The sequence below is a fragment of the Sapajus apella genome, unplaced genomic scaffold, assembly GCF_009761245.1.
Source record: "Sapajus apella isolate SASKATOON/1434 unplaced genomic scaffold, GSC_monkey_1.0 scaffold2, whole genome shotgun sequence".
Classification (NCBI taxonomy): Eukaryota; Metazoa; Chordata; class Mammalia; order Primates; family Cebidae; genus Sapajus; species Sapajus apella.
In genome coordinates this window covers 2,366,601-2,389,443 of record NW_022436942.1, presented here as the reverse complement: position 1 = coordinate 2,389,443, position 22,843 = coordinate 2,366,601, and the positions used below count along the sequence as shown (strand labels likewise).

Genomic DNA, 22,843 nt, shown 5'->3' with positions numbered 1-22,843 from the left:
ACATCTACACAAGATGATGGCATCTCCTGCCAGGGGAAGTAAGACTTATCCTAAATCATAAAAGAATAAAATAACTTTCGCAATCTCACCATGCTCTTGTTTTTGTCCAGTCTGAAGAAGGTCTGTGAGAGGCACATGACTGAAAGTTTCACTCTAGAACGAGATTTAGTACTGCCAGTAGAACCACCTCATTCCTTTTTTAGTTTTCTCATAATTTTGTAGACAGTTCCTACAGTAAATGGTTGCCCCAAATCCTTACAGCTTTTTTTCACAGTCTCCTATATTTCAGTGTTAAATCAGTGAAATGATGTCTCATCAGTTACCTGCTTTATTCAGCATTCAAAATCATTGAATTCTCTCTAAATGTAAAAAATGTAAAAAAAAAAAAAAAAAAAAAAAAAAAAAGAGCCATAAAGTGGAGACTCACTATTATCCCTGTGCCCAAGCTTTTTCCTACTTCCCGTCTGCTCAGCACAGCCCTGCTTGGATATTCTGCCTCCCTTCCTTTCACACACCAATCAAAAGCCTCTTCCCTAACTGTCTCAATTCCAAGAACTTGGCAGTCCAGGGCTGTCACTGGGCCAGTCTCTGCATGAGCATTCCAAGCACTGCTTAAAGATTTGCTAAGAAGCAGAAGTTTTCTTTAAAGGACTTGGGATTTAAAAACAGGAACAAAGAGGATGTGATAGGAAATGTTTTATTTTTTCTCTCTTAATGTTGCATTTCATGTATCAACATCTTGACTTAAACACATAACTGTGTTTAGTATTTCACCTTTTAACTTCCCTGAATGCCAGTGTTTGAAGAAACAGCTAGACCAGTTTCGTTTTTTGTTTGGTTTAGTTAATTTCTTTATTTTTATAGACAGGGTCTCACTGTGCTTCCCAGGCTGGTCTCAAACTCCTGCCTCAGCCTCCCAAAATGCTGAGATTATAGGCACAAGCCTGGATACCTGGCCTATTCTGTTTTTTTAAACAAACAGTGAAATTTAAATCCATGTCTCATCTCCCTTGTATTTTAAGTTAAAAAAAAAAAAAAGAAAAGAAAAGGATACCCTAATGACACTCCAAATATCATGACACATCTGCCGAATTGTAATCAGATTTGTAGTGAAGTTTTAAAATGACTGCCTAAAACAAGATGTTTACTTTTGTATAGAACTTAAATTATTTCTATTTTCCAAATATGTTTCTTCATCAATAGACACGAAATAAAATCAAGAAAATAACCTGGATATGAAACTAATTGAACATTTTCTTCCTATTTGCATCACTGCTGCAGAGGAAATACTGTTCTGCTTTTCAAAGTACAGAAATCTATGACCTGGCGTGGTGGCTCACACCTGTAATCCCAACACTTTGGGAGGCCAAGGGGCGGATCAGTTGAGGGCAGGAGTTCAAAACCAGCCTGGCCAACATGGAAAAACCCTATCTGCACTAAAAATACAAAAAATTAACCAGGCATGGTGGCACACACCTGTAATCCTAGCTACTTGGGAGGCTAAGGCAGGAGAATCGCTTGAACCTGGAAGGTGGAGGTTGCAGTGAGCTAACATCATGCCACTGCACTCAGACTGAACAGCAGAGCAAGACTCCATCCCAAAAAAAAAAAAAAAAAAAAAAAGGACAGAAATCTAGAAAAATAAACCATGGGCACTAAAATATGTCATATGATTCAATTCCTGCTAATAAATAGGTTTAGGTAAACTCCTTATGATTTTATCATTTTAAAAACCTAATACTAATTTTTTAAATGTCTAGCTATACCAATATAGCTTTCCAGATACTCAGGTATAATGTCATTTCTTAACTCCAAAGCACCACCAAGGAACACAAAAGAAGCGTTATCAGTACTACCAATATAAAGATGAGGAATTGAATTCAGACATGAAATGATGTGTCCAATTTCTCAGAATTTCTTCAGGACAGAACAGAATTCAGACCCAAGGGCTTGAGCAGCTCTCTCTGCAAACAACACTGCCTTTAAAAAGCCACTATCAAACATCTATTTATCCAATGATTTGACTTCAACTTTGAAATTAAATTTGATTTTCTAGATGGTCATGTCATAACCAACCAATGTCTTCATTAGTAAAACATGCACCTCAGCTTTAAATATTTAAAACAGAAGAAACAAAAATGAATTGAAGACACTGACTTTCAAGAGTGAGAAAAATTTCCTTTGACTTTTCAAAAAAGTTACATAAAGATCACATTTCAAATACTACATGTTAATTATTAATTATAATTCATATTTAGTTATAGCATAAATTATATTTGTTTTACTGGGGAATTTTTAATAAAAAGCACTTCAGCAGTAAGATTTTCTAATTTCTGAGATCTAAATTAACAATTCCTGACTTTTAAAATTTAAATTTTGAAAATTTTAAATCCTGCTTATATTGCATACTGCTTTGTGTTCATCTCCATCACAATTAATTCATGCTTGTTGTGTACACATAAAGAACCATAATTATTCATAGATACAAGATAAGCTACTTGCATCTAAGCTAAAAGTGGGAATATTCACAATCAAATTTACTGTGAGAAATATTCATAAACATATGCTTTCATGAATGAGATGGATTTATCAAAGTTCTGTGATTATAAATAATGTGCTTATTTTGGAAGTTTGTTTCAGAAGCTCCCCTCCTCATTTAGGGGAATGAGGCATTCTTTTCAGCGCTGGTGTAAGAGGACAGAGGTAAGGCTGGAGCGGCTAGTAGCCATGCCATAAAGAAAATACCTGCCCAAAGACAGTGCTAATACTAATGATGCAGCAGAATGAAGAAACCCAGGAGATTATGCCAAGATTTCTCAAATACCTTAATCACAAGGTCCTCTTTTGGGCTGAAAATTACTTGAGTTGGTTTTCTCACTTCTGCAACCAAAAAACAACTTAACTAATAAAACTAGTTTCTTCAGATACACCAGTTCTGTTGAAGGAATGAATTTAAAAATTAAAAATAAGTTATAAAATAGACAGATATGCCAGTTTTTTGTCATATCCAGGAGTGTGGCACTTTGCAGGCTTTTCTCCATCACCAGGTACTCCAGGATCCCTAGAAACAGCAAACTGACTCAGACTTCACCATCAGCAATTTATGTTACCTAAAAAGAAATATTTTCTCACAGAGAAATTTTCAAATAAGAGTTTATAAAGTGGTTTATTCTTCAAACTGTTTGTTAATACTTTAATTTTTTTAAGGTTTTCCAATACTTTGTATATATGTATACTCTAAGTTTCCAATAAATAGTAAAATTTCCTTTTATGGCACAACAAAAAGAAGGCTAGGGCCTGAATAATTTTTATTCATTAGGTAGATCCAAGAAGCAGAAATAAAATACACTCTTTATACCTTTTCAATCCCAATGGTTTGTCTAAAAATTATTAATATTTCCAAGAGAAGTAAGCATAATAATTTGATTAGTTACTATTTAAAATTTGACAAGATTTTCCTAAACAAATTTTATTTGTAAAATGGTTAATTATCCAAACTAGATAAATGTTTTTGCTAATTCCTCCAACAGTCACAGAAGTTTAATCAGAATTCTTAGCCAACAGGAAATCTTGCCTAGGCGTGGTGGCTCATGCCTGTAATCCCAGCACTCTGGGAGGCCAAGGCGGGTGAATTACTTGAGGTCAGGAGTTTGAGACCAGCCTCGGCAACATGGTGAAACCCCATCTCCACCAAAAAATACAAAAATTAGCCAGGTGTGGTGGTGAGTGCCTGTAGTCCCCAACTACTCAAGAGGTTGAGGCAGAAGAATCACTTGAACCCAGGAGGCAGAAGTTTCAGTAAGTCAAGATTGTGCCACTGCATTCCAGCCTAGGTGGCAGAGTAAGACTCAGTCTCCAAAAAAAGGAAAAAAAAAAGGAAATCTTAGAGAAGGGACAGTAGTACCAGCTGTCCAGTGAAAACATGCAAAAGCTATTCTAATGGCTCCAAAACAAACATTTTTTTTTTATCTCAATAAATAAACCTTAATTGTTTCTTTCTATTACTATGTTCTTATCGGGATAAAATATTAGCAACATGTTGGCTTTAAAATATTTAAAAAGTTGAAAATTCTAGTCAAGGAAGATATTATATATTTATATCATATATAGAGACTATATATATCATATATATTATATATAGAGATAATATATAATATATATATAATCTTAGAATTACTTGGTGTGTGTGTGTGTGTATATATGTATATGTATATATGTATGTGTGTGTGTGTGTGTGTGTGTGTGTGTGTGTTGGTATGTGTATACACACATACCAAGCAATTCTAAGGTTATTATTAATATTGATATAGTTCAGGTGTTTGCATTACATCAAAAGGATAGCATGCATCAAACCAGTAACAAAAGATAAATATAAGTACCTGCTTATTTGAGTGGCATGCATTATCAAGGTAAGGGAGAAAAAAGACAAAAACCAAAATAAATAATAGATAAGGTAATATGCCTTTGAGCAGCCTACTAAACAAACATCAGCCTAAAAACAGGTGTACCGCAAAATGATATAAACATAATACAGCAGAACTTTTTACATCAATGTAATATGAACGTAGCCAAGCTTTCAGAGACTCATGCTGATTTTTCAGATATACTAAGAATAATATAAATAATAATCATAATAGCTTTCATGTATTTAATACTTTAGGTGTCTGATGCTATGAGCCTGACACTAAGTGTTTTACATATGTTAGTTGCCATTAATGTCATGGTGATACTACAAACTGAACAACAATCCTACTTTGCACATAAGGAAACTGAGATGTTCAGCATTAAATAACTTCTGAAGATCATACCATGAGACAGTGGAGTCATTATATGAAACCAGATTTGTTGGAACTAAAAGCCCATGTTCTTAACTATATGCTAAAACATTTTTCATTCCATCAGCATACTTCTTGAGTATCTACTATGTGACAGATAGGGTGAAAGACCTGAGGACATAATTATGAGCAACGCCAGACATAGTCACTGCCCTTACAGAGTTTAAAGTGTAGTGGGTGAAACAAACATAATCCAATATTCACAGTAATAGAAGCAAAATTAAAACTGTAATTGCAATAAATTTTGTAAAGGAAAAGAATATGGTGCTATCTGAGGATATAGTAAAGGGGCCTCACACAGTCTGGGAGATCAGGAACGGTTCACTACAGATGAGTCAGAGAGCTGGAAATCTACATAATAAACAGGTGAGAAGTGTGCAGGTAAGATGAGAAATTGACCAGACATTGGGAAAAGCACGTAAAAAGGCTCTGTGGCAAAAGGGAACTCAGAATGTCTGTGTAACTAAAAGGGCAAAAAGGCAGTAGGCACAAAGCGGAGAGCTAGAGGAAGGAGGGAATGACACAAGATGACATTTGTATCTCAGAAACCTGAAAAGCCTGTGGTAATGCTGGGTGTAATGACATGTTATTCAAATGTGAGCAAACAAAGAGAGAAACTTCAAGTCTGTATGTTCAGCTTCCAAAATTAATAAAACTTCAATAGTAGCAGTGACTATCTTAATTCATACATCTTTTCTAGGCCGAAAGTGAAACACTAAACAAAGATACCGTCCCTTCAATGCTTCTGCAGACAAGCTGCTTTTCAGCCCCACTACAGCTGCTGTCAATTGATTCCTCCTCTGCCTGCCATTTTCAGCCTTCCTCTATTTCTCCTTTTTACCACTGACTGGCTTTTCTAGAGCAAAATCTGATTATTTCTTTCTCCTGCTTCAAAATCCTTCAATATCTTCCCATCACCTAATAGGGGGTACATAATCTGGCTCTTCTCTACCCACCTAGTTTCATCTTTTAGACCATATATAATAGAGTCAGGATTTGAGGATATCTGGACAACTGGTCCATTTCTTGATGCTCTATTATTCCTAGTGATTGACCTCATCTGTATGGTCCAAGGTGCCTTTTTCCCACGTACATATTCCAAAGAGTTGAATGGGGTAGGGGCAGAGAGGGTGGGGGAGGAAGTAAATACTTCCTTAAAAGACCTCACTATAGGCCAGGCATGGTGGTTCACGCCTGTAATCCTAGCACTTTGGGAGGCCAAGATGGGCAGAATGCCTGAGGTCAGGAGTTCGAAACCAGCCCGGCCAACATAGTGAAACCCCTACTAAAAAATACAAAATTAGCTGGGCATGGTGGCACATACCTGTAATCCCAGCTACTTGGGAGGCTAAGGCAGGGGAATTGCTTCAACCCAGCAGGCAGAGGTTGCAGTGAGCTGAGATCGCACAACTGCACTCCAGCCTGGACAACAGAGGAAGACTAGCTCTCCAACAACAACAAAAAAAAAGGCACAACTGATTGTAAACTATAGCCTGTGGCCACACCTGCCTACAAGGGAGGCTAGAAAATGTGGTTTTTATTCTGGGTACCCACAAACTCAAGTCGTTCTATCAGTATGGAAGAAGGGAAAAATGAATTTGGAGAAATAACTAGGAGTCTGTGATGCAAAAACTGAAATTAGCATGCATTTTGTTAAATATATTTAAAACTAAATAATGTGGTAATTAATTAAGATTTATTGGATTAATTAAAACTTCCATTTTGGAAAAAAAAATGTGTAACACAAATGTTGATCTAATCTTTAGAAAATGTTTATAGAATCACTTTAAGGGTATGCATTGCCAAAGAAATGACTGTCTTTCAGAACTCCTATGTGACAACTTACCCAAACAGTTCTTCATTCAGATTCTCCAATTCTTAACAAAATACTTTTACATTTGCAAAGTGATAATACTTTAAAAGACCTTCTGAGAGATTCTTTAGCCACTGAGACTTTTTGAAAAGATCCATTTGGTTTCTCCCCTGACAGATAACAATGACTTCGTTTGTACTGACCAGAAAAGGAGGCTCATTCTTTGCATGGATTTTAAACTGGAATTCAGCTATTAAATCATGACCTGTCAGGTAAATAAAGGAAGAAAGGTAAATAAAAGTCCTTTTCTCATTTATTAATATTCCTGCACATGAATTAGTGTAGTCAAGTTTTTAATAACTAACATTTTCACTGACTGTGAATCTTGATTTGACTTAAAAAGTCACTTAATATTTACCATTCCTAGCCACAAGTTTAGGACTCTGAGTACAACAAAATTCCATTCTTTACCTTCCCTACAACTGTAAAGAACCAGAACTGAAATCACGGCCTTTGAAAATATGGTTGAAGTCAAAGATCTACCCGAAATGCAAATGTTTAAGTAGTTTTATCCCTGATATTAGCAATGACCTTGAACACTTTGCTAAACACAATAACTGTTCTTTAAATCATTAACTTACTTTGGATTCGTAGTGTAACTGTGTTCGGTAATTTGGGTAACAGAATTTTTTTTTTAAGTCACTGTCTTTATTGGTATGATACATTTAAATTGGATTAGTTTGGATGTTGCAAAAATGAAACAAAACTCTGACAATATTTGTTACCTTTGCCTCAGAATTGCTTTTCTGAATATATTACATTTTTAAATATCTAGAAAAGAGCATTATAGGATGTCAGAACCATTAGAAATCAAAATACATTATTTTTTCAAGTTATTTTGTAGTTTGTACATATCTATATTTTTCACTTTATTTCTCTGTCTTATGTGCAAATAACTCTCAAACAAGTCCTCATTTGTAACACTGCTACCAATGAAGATTCTAGCATGAGTCAATAATAACACTGGAGAATTTCAAATTCTTAAAGAAATTGGCTGGATATGTTATCTTCCGGAATTGGCATAAGGCAAAGCTCATTACAACAGACTTTGTCAACAGATAGGATATAAATTAACGAGGAACAAAATACTGTCCATTTGTTCTCCTTAATCTGAGTTTAAATGCTTATCATTTTCTAAATACTTATTCTTGAATTTTAAAATTAAAATTACAAGGTGTCATATGCCCTATTCTATTTTTCTAAAGTACTATAAATTTTCCAACTACATGTTGCATTTTATATCAGCAAATTCTTTTTAACTGAACTTTTCTGTCAATAACAGTTAAAGTATAAAATATCTCCCTGGATATATTATGTACTAACCACTAAGAGAAAAGGCCAATCTAACTTAAGAAATGGCCTCACAAAATTCTTATAAATCCACTCTTTGAACATGTAAAACAAAACAGAATGTACAGAAATATGAACCTTTCATTAATGTGGCTATAGCATGCAAATCATCAAAAAAGGCCATGTAGGTCAGGTGTGGTGGCTCACGCCTGTAATCCCAGAACTTTGGGAGTACAAGGCAGGTGGATCGCTTGAGGCCAGGAGTTCAAGACCCGCATAGACAACATGGCAAAACCCCATCTCTACTAAAAATATCGAAAATTATTAGCTGGGATGGTGGCGCAAGCCTGTAGTCGCAGCTACTCCGGGGGCTGAGGCAGGAGAATCACTTGAACCTGGGAGGCAGAGGTTGCAGTGAGACAACATCATGCCACTGCACTCCAGCCTGGGTGACAGCAGAGTGAGACTCAGTCTCAAAAAAAAAAAAAAAAAAATGCCATTACTTTACTTTTTCAGAGTGTAAGTTTTACCACATATTGACCTGAGTGTGTACAGAGATATGACCCAAGAGATTATTAAAGGACTGATGATGGCAAGATTTAATGACACCATAAACCCAGTGGCAACTTCCATTCATTTTAAAAGAATTGCCCATGGATCTCAAGGTATTTAAGAAATAGGAAAACTACATCGACTTTTTTCCAGAGAGGGATTGATGTTAACAGCTACTTAGAGATTTTAAAATAAAATATGTATATGGTAATGCAACAAATATTTGTTAATATTTATGAGCCAAATGCTTAAGACATTCAGTGGCAAAACAAAACAAAAAAATCCCTGCCTTCAAAGAACTTACAGTCTATCAGGGCTAGACAGATGATACACAATGGATACAACAAATAGTAAATTATATTGCATGTAATAAGCTCATATGAAGGAAAGAAAGGTAGGTAATACTGGGTAAACGAAGTAAGAAAGGCCAAGGTGAAATGTTAAACAGCGTTATCATACGACCCAGAAATTCCATTGCTAAGTGTATACTCAAAAGAATTTTTGAAAGTATATGTCTACACAAAATATGTCTATTCATAATAGCCAAAAAGTGGAAATGATCTAAATGTCCCTACACTGATGAATGGATAAATACAATGGGTCATATGTCTACAAAGGAATTGTATTCTCAATAAACAGGAATTAAGTACTGACATGTGCTGCAACATGGGTGAACCTTGAAAACATTCAGTAAAACGAGCCAGACACACAAAAGGACGGACAAATATTGATGTTTTCACTTATATGTGGTAGCCAGAATAGGCAAATTCAGAGACAGAAAGTAGACTAGAGGTTATCAGGGGCTAGGGGAAGGAGCAAATGGGAATTTATTGTCTAAAGAATACAGAATTTCTGTTTGGGATAATATAAAAAGTTCTGGAAATGGATAGCAGTGATGATTGCCCAACATTGTCAATGTACTTAATATCACTGAATTATATCTTTTTAAATGGTTAAAATGGTAAAATTTATGTATATTTTATCACAATTTACTTTAAAAGGTACTAAAATATGACTATCAAGTTGCCTACTAAGCAGTGAAATCCAGCTCACACCAGGATCTTTGCTCTTTCCCCCATACCACACTGCCCCAGTACCAAGCAGAAATCAGAGCCCTGCTCACAGTGATTTCCCCGGTAGCCAGATCTGGGCATTGCCACTTGCCTTCATGTATATAAATGATTGATCCCGATCCAAGGGGAGCCAAATTCCATCACCTCATAATCTAAAGTTTAAGAAGAGAGACACTGAATACAGAAACTGCTTGATTCAAGTCATGTAAATGACGGGACCCAGACAGTAGGTCCTGCTATTGAGATTCCCACAGCAGCCCTAGGTTCCTGCCTCTCCTGATGCTCAGTTGTTGAGCTCATCATTTTATTTCTTGGAACTCCTCCAGTATTCTCACAATAAATTTCCTTCTTTTCTTAAGCTAGTCAGAGATGGTTTCTGTTCCACACCAACAAAGAATGTTACTTCTAATACAGTTTTTCAATTCTTAAACTGTATCCATGTGGGCAAAGTGATATCCAAGTATCCCTTGCTTTCCAAATCTGAAGGGCTTTTGAGATCAAATAGTAAGAATGAGGATAGCAAGGGATGCCTATAAATTGTTTTCAAGAGTTCCAAGACAATTCACTACAAGATTTGCAAATAATTTAATTAAATGTGAGCTGCAATTTGAGTTGGAGAGTATTCTCTGAAATTTTTACAAATTATACACTTTGATTTGCCATTAGAAAATTAACAACTTTTAAACCAGTTTTGTTTATTGGGTTTATGTTGGGTTTTGTTTGCTTATCTGGTCATTTGAGCAATTATGTTTAGCTCTGATGATCCATACAAGTTCCCTACATAATTTGAAGAGTCCTCTTTTTAGTAGGAGATAATATATGGGGTAAAGAAGTGTCTGTCCTTAGTGATTATTTCATAATTAGTCATTACAGGATCTCAGACAGCTAGAGAACTAGAAATTACTTCACTAAAAATCTAAGTTTTCTCTAGGACTCTGTTAAGGAACTCTCTGAAATAATTAATATATAATAAAAGTCCAGGCTGGGCGCGATGGCTCACACCTGTAATCCTAGCACTTTGGGAGGCCGAGGCAGGTGGATCATGAGGTCAAGAGATCGAGACCATCCTGGTCAACATGGTGAAACCCCGTCTCTACTAAAAATACAAAAAATTAGCTGGGCGTGGTGGCGCGTGCCTGTAATCCCAGCTACTCAGGAGGATGAGGCAGGAGAATTGCCTGAACCCAGGAGGCGGAGGTTGCGGTGAGCCAAGATCACATCATTGCACTCCAACCTGGATAACAAGAACGAAACTCCATCTCAAAAAAAAAAGTCCAGCATTTTGTAATCTGCACAAAGAAATTTTTATGATGATATTCGTACAGTGACTCAAATATCTCAGTAATAGATATAACCTCATTAACACATATTTGAATTCTAAGAATTCAGATTATGCTTTGTTCACTTCCTTTAGTCTTCCCTGCATTTATGGGAATCTATCTACGGCTTTTTTAAACATGTTAAAACACTATAAGGAAAAGAGAGCATGATGGACCTCATATATACCAGAAGGGTATTCTATACCAAGTGGAAGACTCGTGTATCTCTGTGTGTGTGTGTGTGTGTGTGTGTGTGTGTGTGTGTGTGTGTTGAACATTCATGTGCCATATGAAGCAAAAAATATTAAGAACTATTAAAATAGTTTTTAATATGGGATGAAAAGTTGTCCATATTGCCACCATTTCCAAGCATTTATAAAACTCTAATTAAGTTCATGATTTATGAGGAAAAACTACTATGAAGTACTGGGGATAAAAACAAATATGGGGAAAGGAGGTAAAAATATAATAGCCAAAGGGGCTGCATACGTCACATAAATTTCTCCCAAACAACTGCCAGCTTTCTTCCTGACTGGGCTTTATAGTCCTAGCCTCATTTTCTCAGGTCTCAGTAAATTCAGCCTATGTGACAAGGATTGAATGCCGTCTTAATCTCAGAGGATCTGAACCAAGCTTAAACCTCTCGAATTTGGAAAATAAACATAAAATAGGTTCTCATATTACTTCTTCTGTCTTTGCACATCTCAACAATCTCGAATTGTTTGCTTCAGCCTTTTGGAGCTATTAAAATGGACGGTAAAATTTTACCAATTATTTTAAATGAAAGAAAAAAGTACCAAGTATACATGATCAATCATGGGCATAGATTTGAGGCAAATATCCATTCTAATGATCCTTCCAACTTCAGTGTAAATGCCACCTCCTCACTGAAGCCCTCCCCAGGTCACCCCAATCAGGAGAGAAAGAATCTGACTCTTCTGACTTCCTATAGTGCTGTTTTAATCATCTTTTGGGCATTAAAAAAAAAAAAATTCCTGACATTGCAGTTATTCAATACCAGTCTTATCACCATTGCTAAATAATTACTGAATGATTGCACAAATACTTATTAAACATCTACTATGTACCAACAATTTTGTCAGATGCTGAGCATACAAGGATTAAGAAGACAGCGTCCATTCCTGACCTTGCAACATTTGCAACACTGAGAGCAAAAAAAGTGTCTAATGCCTCAATGTCTCCCACAGATCCTAGCCAAAAGTCATACTACAAATTCCTAAGAAGATTAAGTTTTTCGGATAACAATTAAAATAAATTAATTAATCCATTGTGATAATAATTAAAAACAGCTTAATATCTGGCACCTCTTTACATGTATTCCCTGGCACATAGAAAGGGCTCAAGAAATATCTACTGAATGAATGAATAAGTCAATCTGCAGCATGCTTCAGCATAAACCACATGGCCAGGATAGTCACATGTGTCTTAACATGGACACATTTCCAATTGTAAGATTAAAGTTTTTTCTAAATAACCTGATATTTTAACTTAGTCTTAATTCAAGTTTGGAAATATTTTGGGGGTTGGTATAAACTATGTAATAGCTATTGTTAATCAATTCCTGATTTGAACTTTGAGAGAGCTAATCCATCTATTTCAAAGGTGGTCAATAAAAACAATTGATTAGGCTGGGCGTGGTGGCTCATGCCTGTAATCCCAGCACTTTGGGAGGCGGAGGCGGGCAGATCATGAGGTCAAGAGATCAAGACCATCCTGGCCAACATGATGAAACCCCATCTCTACTAAAAATACAAAAAAAAATTAGCTGAGCGTGGTGGCGCGCACCTGTAGTCCCAGATACTCGGAAGGCTGAGGCAGGAGAATTGCTTGAACCCGGGAGGCAGGGGTTGCAGTGAGCTGAGGTCATGCCACTGCACTCCAGCTTGGCACCTGGTGACAGAAGGACTCTGTCTCAAAAATAAATAAATAAATAATTGATTAAATTTCAATTACACAAAAAAATCCCCTCACAAACTAATACTACAGAAGCTGACCCAAGCATTAAAAGTTTCATAGTGAGTTCTAAGATTACTAAAATGAACGTCAGCCTTACTAAAATGCATACTTCTTACATGTGTCAATAGACTTCTATAATAAAGACAACCAATACTTTTCAACTTACAATGGGATTACATCCCAATAAACCCATTGTAAGTTGAAAATATTCTAAGACAAAAATTCATTTAACACCTAACCTATCAAACAACATAGCTTAGCCTAATCTACTTTAAAAGTGCTCAGGACACTTACATTAGCCTATACTAGATAAATATAAAGCCTATTTTGTAATAAAAGCAGTGAATATCTCACATAATTTATTGAATATTATACTGAAAGTTGAAAACAGAATGGTTATATATGAGTATTCTAATATAGTTTCTACTGAATATTACTTCTGTACCATCATAAAGTTGAAAAATCGTAAATCAAACCATCAAACTATTGTAAATCAGTTATCATCTGCATACATTTACTACATGATGTTAATCAACCAACTTAATTGCTTAGCATTACTGGCCAGACAAACATTTTTTCCACAATACACTTTAAAATACCAATAATAACCAGGGAAAAAATGTTCATGGTAAATATGTGACTGTCTATTTCAGTAACAACAGTTGCTTAGTTTGTGGTTTTCCTCCACTGACCATAACCAGGAAAATAATTTATTTATGCTCTTCAATGTAAATATTGTTGATGAACAGTAATAAGAAATTGAAGAGTCCTTAAAAACCATTTTAGTTAACTTTCCTGACTATAAAAGTAATACATGTTTAATTTAAAAAACATATATAAAACTGAGAAATACAGAAGAAATAAAAATTGAAATTAAAATCATCTACACTTACCATAAACGGTCAACCACTGCTAATATGTTGTTCTATTTTCCATATATATTGTTCTGAATATTTTTTATTAAAATTGTGGTTTTCTAAAGCTATATATTTTTAAACATTCCCATCTAAGTCATCATGGGAGTAGAAACATGACACCAAAAAAAGCCATCAATACATTAAAAAGGCACAGTTTTATTCATTAAATAAGTGAATCGGCTGGGCGCAGTGACTCACACCTGTAATCCCAGCACTTTGGGAAGCCAACACAAGTGGGTCACCTGAAGTCAGGAGTTCAAGATCCCAGCCTGGACAACATGACCACACCCTGTCTCTACTAAAAATACAACAAATTAGCCGGATGTGGTGGTGAGCATCTGTAGTCCCAGCTACTCTGAAAGCAGAAGCATGGGAATTACTTGAGCCCAGGAGATGGAGGTTGCAGTGAGCTGAGATCATGCCACTGCACTCCATCCTGGGCAACAGAGCAAGACCCTGTCTCCAAAGACAATTTAAAAATAAAAATAAGTGAATGAATGAATGAATGATCATTAAAACTTTGTATCTGATTATAATGCAGTGATCTTTGACCAAGTTCTGATCTTTAAAAAAACAGTCAAATTCACTGTTATTATGACAAAAATTGGTCATAAAAGTCCACTGTTAGTTCTTCTGTATTTATATATGAAGACTCATCCTCTGCCTGGAATTAAAGTTTTAACATTTGAGTCTATAGCATTCTGTCTATATTCTTCTCTAAGTTATCAACACACTATCTCTACAAGGAACAGTTCCAAAAACAAAGTGTGATTGTGAAAAGTGCTACCTATGCAAAAAGAAAATGCTTCTGTTACACCTACAATGAAGCCAGGCAATTGCCTCTGAATTCTCTTCTACCAAAGCCAAGCCATCAGGGCTCTTGAGGAGAGGTGGTTGTTTACCTGACTGAGCTCTCATTGCCAGAGGGGGTTGAAAACCTGCAATGTTATTTATAGAATGACTTTTAGGTTTAAGAAATAGTCACCCTTTCAGCTTAAAATATACTTATGTTCACCACTTCAGAAACTCTTTGTACTTGACTTAATTTCAAGTTTCACAACATCACACTTCTAACACTTAAGACTTTCCAAAACAACTCAGTATTCAAGCTTCTGTCATCTTCTTCCTCCACAGTGAACACACATGCAAATGTCCAATGGACTTTTAGATATATTTATCACATTATCATATGCCTTAGCCAAAACAAAGCTAAGCTTCTATGCCTGGTTATGGCAGGAAATAACAGCTGTCATTTGGAAAGGTTCTATTTGGAAGATACTAAACATCTTACACAAAAATAAAAGTTAACTATAACTATTCCAAGCTTCACCTACAACTCCCCACTGATCAAACAGTCCTATTGAGGCGGGGGGTCATGGCTGACACCTGTAATCCTAGAACTTTGGGAGGCTGAGATAGAGGGCTCACTTGAGCACAGGAGTTCAGGGTTACAATGAGCTGTGGTCACACCTCAAAAAAAAAAGTCCTATTGAGGAAAATATTTTTAAAACTATAATAAGAACAGCATAATTAAATAAGATAATAAATCAAATCTACAACTATTTAAACATCAAAAATGTTTAGCAGGAAAAAAATATCAGGAAGAGAAATTTGAGGGACTATAATTGGGAATAGTAAAATGTAAACAGTTACACAGTCTCATTCATCTAAGGAATTAAGTCAGAATTATAAACTGTGTGACCCCCCCCCCATTACCCTAGCAGACATCCATCCCTGAACATGGAAACAAAGGAATGGAAAAGTTAATTGCATTGGCCAAAATCAAGCAGGAAGTAAAAATAAGGGCTCCAATCCTTTGTCACTCTTACTAAAAGACTATGATTATGATGCTTATGATGGTTTGAAGTCAGTGTATCAGTTGGTAGTCAACTGATAGTTTACTGAGACCTTAACTACTATGTGTTGATTCTGAGGAGATTCTGCAAAGAAACCTCAAGGCAAAGGTAGCTATCACTTAAACACACATACACAGATGTACACATACACACACACACACATATACACATTTTTCATTTACTAATCCCTCAACCATGCCAAGAACAGCCAAGGAAGAACTGATGCACCTTTCACTGATTCTACTATTCCACTAAACCAAGAATTCTGCTATGCTTAGTCCCTATTCTGCGGTACCTGATTATTGGTCAAGTGGACATACACAGAAATGTGAATATCTCTTATCATCAGATGTGGCAGCAAGAAAAACAAATCCTAGTATGGAAAAAATGGAAGGAGGGGAAAGGGACAATCAACACTACATTTGAAGTTGGATAGCATATCTCAAAACTCCCTCCTTCCCCTTTAAAAGAAACACAAAAACTATAACCTCAAGACATGCCAGTAAAAAAAAAAAAAAAAAAAAAAAAAAAAAAAAAAAGTTTATTTTAAATATATTCACCATCTTCATCCAATAGGATTTAAAGCAATTGTCCATAAGTCAATACAAGTATTTCCTAAATTGATTCTTTAGATGAAAATTTAAATTAGGAAATACAAACCAGGCCCCTTTGCACTTACACAGAGAAAAGAACAATAACTGTAACTTAGTATGCAACAACTCAAGATTCAGAAACACTGAGTAAATACTGGTAAAGGATAAAGGGGAGAAAAGGAAAAATGCCAATCTTTGCAACTAGGGCATTAAATTTTCTACTATCAGACTGATAAATCAACCTGAGAAGCTGGGTCACTAAGCCTAAGAAAATCCTCCCACATCTCCAGTCAGAAGGTCCTCCAAGAGGGGCCTGGTAAACTCAAATATAGTGAAATTCCATGACATTTTCAGTTGAAAACTTCATTACCTTATTGCAAAAACTTCCAGCAGCTCCATAATAATGTATATCATCCAAAATTTATTTACATGCTAAATATTAAATCAAACAAAATTTAGTTGAAAATAAATGTCCATTCATTATCTTAAAATACTCTGTAAACTCAGTACTCATTAAATACCTTGCTAAGTTGACTTTGACAAAACATCATGCTACTAACCAACATGCACAGATGAAGAGCTAAGATGGAAATCAAAAATTTTTAGTCTAATTTTTAGCTCCCTCGTTGTGTTTTTAATATGACAGTGGAATAAATTTTGGCTAAATATATACAGTGTCAATGTCTCCAATCTGATTCACTTTAACAATTCATACGCCTTTGAAGAAAATGCGAAATTTTACATGCAAAAATATAAGCATAATGTAGATCTTCCTAGCAATTTTCTAAAAAAGAAATCTTTTCTTTCTGTCTCTATTACTCGCTTTTATAACACCCCCAGGGGGGTGGACAACAGCATCTTTCCTTCTTAGTTTTCAGGAAGACATGGTGACATGAAAAAAGCATAAATTATATGAACAAGGCCACATGGCTAATTAGCAGCAGACCTGGAACAATAACAGACCTCCAACTAACAGAAGAGAAAGAAAATTCAACTAGAAAGATGCACTCTTTGATGCAGAAAGTGTGCAAATAATGACCCCACAACAACACAACGAGAACCCTTTACAACTACCACTCTGCTTTGGTTTTGTAGCCCTAAAACCAACTTGCAAAATAAAATATATACCAGTTGTGCCCCAAGGTAAAAAATGGGGGGTGCAGCCAGGCATAATGGCTCATGCCTATAATCCCAACACTATGAGAGGCCAAGGAGGGAGATCACAAGGTCAGGAGTTTGAGATCAGCCTGGCCAACACAGTGAAACCCTGTATCTACTAAATATACAAAAAAATTAGCTGGGCATGGTGGCAGGCGCCTGTAATCCCAGCTACTAGGGAGGCTGAGGCAGGAGAATTGCTTGAATCCGGAAGGCAGAAATTGCAATAAGCTGAGATCACACCATTGCATTCCAGCCGAAGCAACAGTGCAAGACTCTGTCTCAAACAAAAAAAGAATACGGGGTGCTACCCCAACATGTAGCTACATAAGATTTCATGTGGCACAGACATATGCTCCCATGAGCTTTATAATTCCTAAAAGTCTGAGGCCAATGTGATTCCACAAGCTAAAGAAAGTACTAAACATTAAAACCAAGCACGACCATCAAAAAAACTGCAATGTCACAGACAGAAAGCAGAGGGAACAAAATCATTAATCAGTATGATTTTTCAGGATAAAAGCATCAGATGTTATATTTGATGGCCTTAATTAAGCCATTATGAAATTAAATGGGATTATTTCTCAATAGCTGAAACTTTTTCATCCCTGAATTTTAGAAAATTATTTTATTTACTAAATTGGAGTCCCCAACTTTGAAAACTACCCACATGTTAATAAAAATCAATGAGATGGGCGCAAAATACTTCAGTTTAAATTAGGACAAAATATCTCAGTTTTGTCACCAAAACCAAGTGTGAGGGGCAATTCTGGAGGGAGGGGTGAGGGGAGCCAAGAAGTCTGAGGACATTTCCTGAAGAGGAAGCTAGAGTGAAGGAAGGCCAGCGAGGAGAGAGGGTGTAGGTGGAGGCCAAGAGGTCAAAAGTCAGTTTTAGCATCTTATCTGACAACTTCCAGAGAAATACACGCTTTGATGGCTGCAGGTATAGAGTAGAGGACTGCAAGGAGCTGTGGGCAAACCTACATCCCTGGCACAAGAGCCCACATAGTTCTATGGAGATAGAAGACTTATGGTCAGGAAAATAAATTCACTTCTTTCTTCCTAAGTTTCCTCTTCTCTCTTATATGAATTTTAAATTTAATATTTAGAAGAAGAGCAAATGAACAGCATGGTTTCTTTAGAAATTAAATGAGCCTTTTTCAATGAAGTGCCAGATGCTTTCTGAAAGCAGCTTTCAAGTGTATGCAACATTATTTGCATATCTCACATACAGGAGAATTTGGAAATGTTCATTAACAAGGTAACTTCAGGTTTAATGTTTTGATCTTCCCAATTTTTTATTATAAAAAAATTAACGTTTTCTGCACTGCCCTGTTTTCAAAGTGGAAGTGCTATATTTTTATGCATTATAAATATCTGATGCACATTTGTCAAGTGAGATTTCAGAACACTTTTTTTTTTTTTTTTTTTTTTTTAGATAGAGGCTCTTTCTGTCACCCAGGGCAGAGTACAACGGTGTCATTGTGGTTCACTGCAGCCTTGACCTCCCAAGCTCAAGTGATCATTCCACCTCAGCCTCCCAGGTAGCTGGGACCAGCTGGGACCACAGGCATGCACCACTCTATCTGGCTAATTTTTCATATTTTTTTGTACAGACAGGGTATCTGTATGTTGCCCAGGCTGGATCATGGCATTTTTAACTTTATAGTTTGTCTTAATTATTCTATTAACAGATTCACTCCACCCAGGACCCATTTAAGTCCTAGGCTAGCCATACTTCCCTTGAGTATCCTTTGGAGACTCTTCCATTGAAGTCCAGGAAACTGCATCAGGGCACATCAGCAATGACTTTGATCATAGCTGTCCTTAGAAAAGGTGTTCAGAAGCAAGTACCAGGAAGGAAGGGAAGCATGGTCATATCCAACCCCTGACTTCTAAACTACTACAGTTACCTGAAACTCTAAGCAGTCTTATCTCGGAAAAAGAATATCCAATCAAAGCACCAAGTTTCACCAATGGCAGCATTTCTTCTTTGGTTTTTTTGTTTGTTTGTTTGTTTGTGTTTTGTTTTTGTTGTTGTTGTTTGAGACCGAGTCTTGCTCTGTCACCCAGGCTGGAGTACAGTGACCCAATCTCAGCTCACTGTAACCTTCGCCTCCCAGGTTCATGCGATTCTCCTACCTCAGCCTCCCAAGTAGCCGGGACTACAGATGCCCGCCACCATGCCTGGCTAATTTTTGTATTTTTAGTAGAGATGGAGTTTCACCATGTTGACCAGGCTGGTCTCAAACTTCTGACCTCAAGTGATTCACCCACCTTGGCCTCCCAAAGTGCTGGGATTACAGGTGTGAGCCATCACATCTGGTCCAATGGCAGCATTTCTAAAGACCCTTCTTCACCTTAGAATCTAGCAGCACGAAGGCCTGGTCAAATATTAACTTCAACAAGACTCAGTTCATTAACAGAAAAATAACATATTGCATGAATACATACTAAGGAAACTCAACCTTCAAAACACCAGCAAGAAAGTTGAATACAAATCAGAAATATTTACACAAATGTATATGCTACATGAAAGGCTATCCTAGCTTATATGTAACCAAAGAAAGGCACTCTTGGCTTGGAATCTGGAGACAGGGTTAGAGTTCCAGCTTTTGGCATTAATGCTCTCTGTTTCTTGGGTTAGTCACTTCATTTCTCTTCACCTCAGTTTCCTAATCTCTAAAATGATCAGGGTTGACTCCATAACTGTTAAGCTTGTTGCTTCCTGATTTGCCATCTATACCCCTTCTGGTAATTGTTTTATAAGTTATCCATAAACATACCTTTGCTGAATAAGACACTAAAAATGTCTAGATTTTATACTCTATTCCTAGTCCTTGTTATTATTTTGTCCGCAGTAATAAGGCAATGACAATTACTACAATAGCTATCACACACGTGCTTAAAATGTGCCAAGTAATGTGCTAAGCACTTTACATATATTAATCCCTTCTTCCTCACCACAACCCTATGAGGTAGAAACCATGCTTATTCACATTGTAGAATCTAGAATCAAGGAGACTGGGGCACAGAGAGATTATGTAACTTTCCCAAGGTCATAAGGTTTACAAGTGGAAGAGCCAGAATTCAAACCCCAAGGATTCTGTCTGTGAAATCCCCTCTGCTTAACTACTCCATCACACACGCACCTGGAGAGTCTGTAGAGGGTGAAGAGCAGCAGGGTCCACCTGCAAAATGTTGCTGGGGGCCCAGAAACTGAACTTGTGTCATGAATGATCTCAAAAACGGTGGTAGCTCATGATTCACAAACCCAGCAGAAGCACTTGGCATTAACATGTCTTTCCTTCCACGCTTTAGTTGCACAAGAAAGTAACACTGATGGGAAAGGGATTTCATTAAAACTACCTCCCTTCTTTCACTCATCAGGGAGAATGCACAAGTAACAGGAACTGTGGAAGTAGTGGTGACTTCCATGTCCCAGTGTTTAGTAGGCAGCACTCCGTTATAACACAGCTCCAAGTCACAGTCCAGGGACATTGCTGGTTAAGTCATCTGCCCCAAAGCCTAATAGCTGAAAACAGCAGCCAGACAGGAGTGGAAACACCAGTTCCACTGCCTGAAATGTCTAAGACTGGGGGGGATCTAAGTAATGAAACAACAAAGTAACAAAAAATTCCCTGTGCATCAAAATATATTGCAGTGTGCGATTAAACTGCACACTGGTATTCTCAATCAGGACAGAGAGAAAACAAGGAAGTCCTATTTAATCAGTTAGCACACTGTTATGTATGTATCATATACATTTATTTATTAATATGTATTTCCCCATTCATAAACATATAAATATATACGTATGTATTTTTCCCCATCCAACTCGAATCTCAAGAACCCTGCACTTGGCTACATTCCACGAGAGGCTAGGCATTTCAGTGGGCCAAGGCCTGGGAAGGGGAGATAGCAGGTCTGAGTTCTGAGTTCCTGAGAACCCAGGAAGCCTTCAGAGACGTTCAAGGGCCACAGCGCTGCGGATGCCCCTAGGCTGCCCAGGCCGGCGGGGCAAGTCCCCATTCGGCAAGACCCAAAGGCAATTGCTCCAGCTAAGAGGGGACGGTGAGCTCCTCCCGCAGGACAAAGCCACACTTTGGTTCACCACATCGCTTGAGTTTCACGTCCAAGGCCACGGACTTTTATCGACTGCTCTTTCAAACCTGCCACTGAGAGACTAGGGGCTGAGAACGGTAGCGAGAAACGGTGGGAAAGGGGGGTATTTTGTTTTACCTTCTAGGGAAAACAAGCACACATTTTAATCAAAACAACCCAGGGAGAAGCTAGCGAAGACCTCTTCGCCGGGCCAGTCTCCGGGCTTCTGAATCACTTCCTCCTTTCTGATGTGTCTCTGAGCTCGAGATTACGAAGTTGCTGAGAAAGTCTTGCCTCTCAGGGCAGCTTCCTGAGAGCGGGCGAGCGAGAGGAGCGCACGGCGCTGTCCGCGGGCGCAGACCCTGCCGGGCCGGGCCACTGCGCGCGGCAGCGTGAGGACCGGGCGGAGGCGGAGGGACGGGGACCGGTTCCCAGGACCCAGAGCGCGAGCGCTGCCCAGCCCGCGTCTCCCGCTTACCCCAAGGTGCTGATGAAGCCGTTGACCGAGCCCTCCGCGTACAGGGACACGATATCCCCTATGTAGAGGAAGCTGGACATTTTATCAGTCATGCTGCTTCATGCTCCACAGTGGACGTCCCTCCTCTTCCCTGCGCCCTCGCCGCCCTCTCTTCAGGCAGCCGCCGCGGCAGGAGCGGAACGGAGCGCGGGACGGCGGCGGCCAAGAGCCGCGGCGGAGGGCACGGCCCGAGCCACCGAGCGTCACGGTTCAGCCCCGCGTGCGCGCCGGGGAAGCCGGGCAGGGCCACGCCGCAGCTGCGGACACCCCGCGACCGGCGCAGCCCAGGCGTCCCGAGAAGCCGCAGCCGCCGCCGCCTCCCCGGCAGGTTTCCTGTTCCTTTCTGAAGTTTTCTCTCCAACACCTTTGCTCCTCCTCCTCCTCCTTCCTCTCCGCGCCCCCCTCCGTGTCCACTCCCCGCTCCGCGACCCGCCTCGGCCGTCACAACCGCCCAGCGAGAGCTGGAGGTGGCAGAGCCCCCTCGGTCCCCTCAGGGGAATTATTGGACCAGGTGCCGGAGCCCATTGGGCGAGGGGGAGGAGAGGAGCCCGAGCGGGGGCGGGCGGCCAATCAGGGAGCGGCGGCAGGGGGCGGAGCTGGGCCGGGGCGGGGCGACCCTCGGGAGGCCGAGACACCCGCGAAGCCTCGGCGGCGGCCACCACAGCCCGCGCGGGAACGCGACGCTGGGCGGCGCTGGAGGGGGTGGCGGGGGACCCGGGCCGGGGAGGGGGCGCGTGCGGCCGCTCTGGAGAGGCCGGACCTCGGGCGCAACAGTCGCT

General features: G+C 38.6%; 1 protein-coding gene across 3 annotated transcripts in view; it reads right to left on the bottom strand.

Annotated features, from left to right (window-relative positions):
• Positions 1-22,530, bottom strand: part of ITPR2 (inositol 1,4,5-trisphosphate receptor type 2) — a 492,164-nt gene extending 469,634 nt beyond the window's left edge. For 2 of the 3 annotated variants that reach the window (XM_032284097.1, XM_032284122.1), the window contains exon 1: positions 22,026-22,409. In XM_032284097.1, coding sequence (XP_032139988.1) covers positions 22,026-22,117 — 92 coding nt within the window. In that variant the 5' untranslated portion in view covers positions 22,118-22,409. Of the gene's footprint in view, positions 1-22,025 lie in introns of all 3 variants that reach the window. The other variant, XM_032284102.1, reaches the window with a different exon arrangement.
• Between the last annotated feature and the right edge of the window lie 313 nt (positions 22,531-22,843).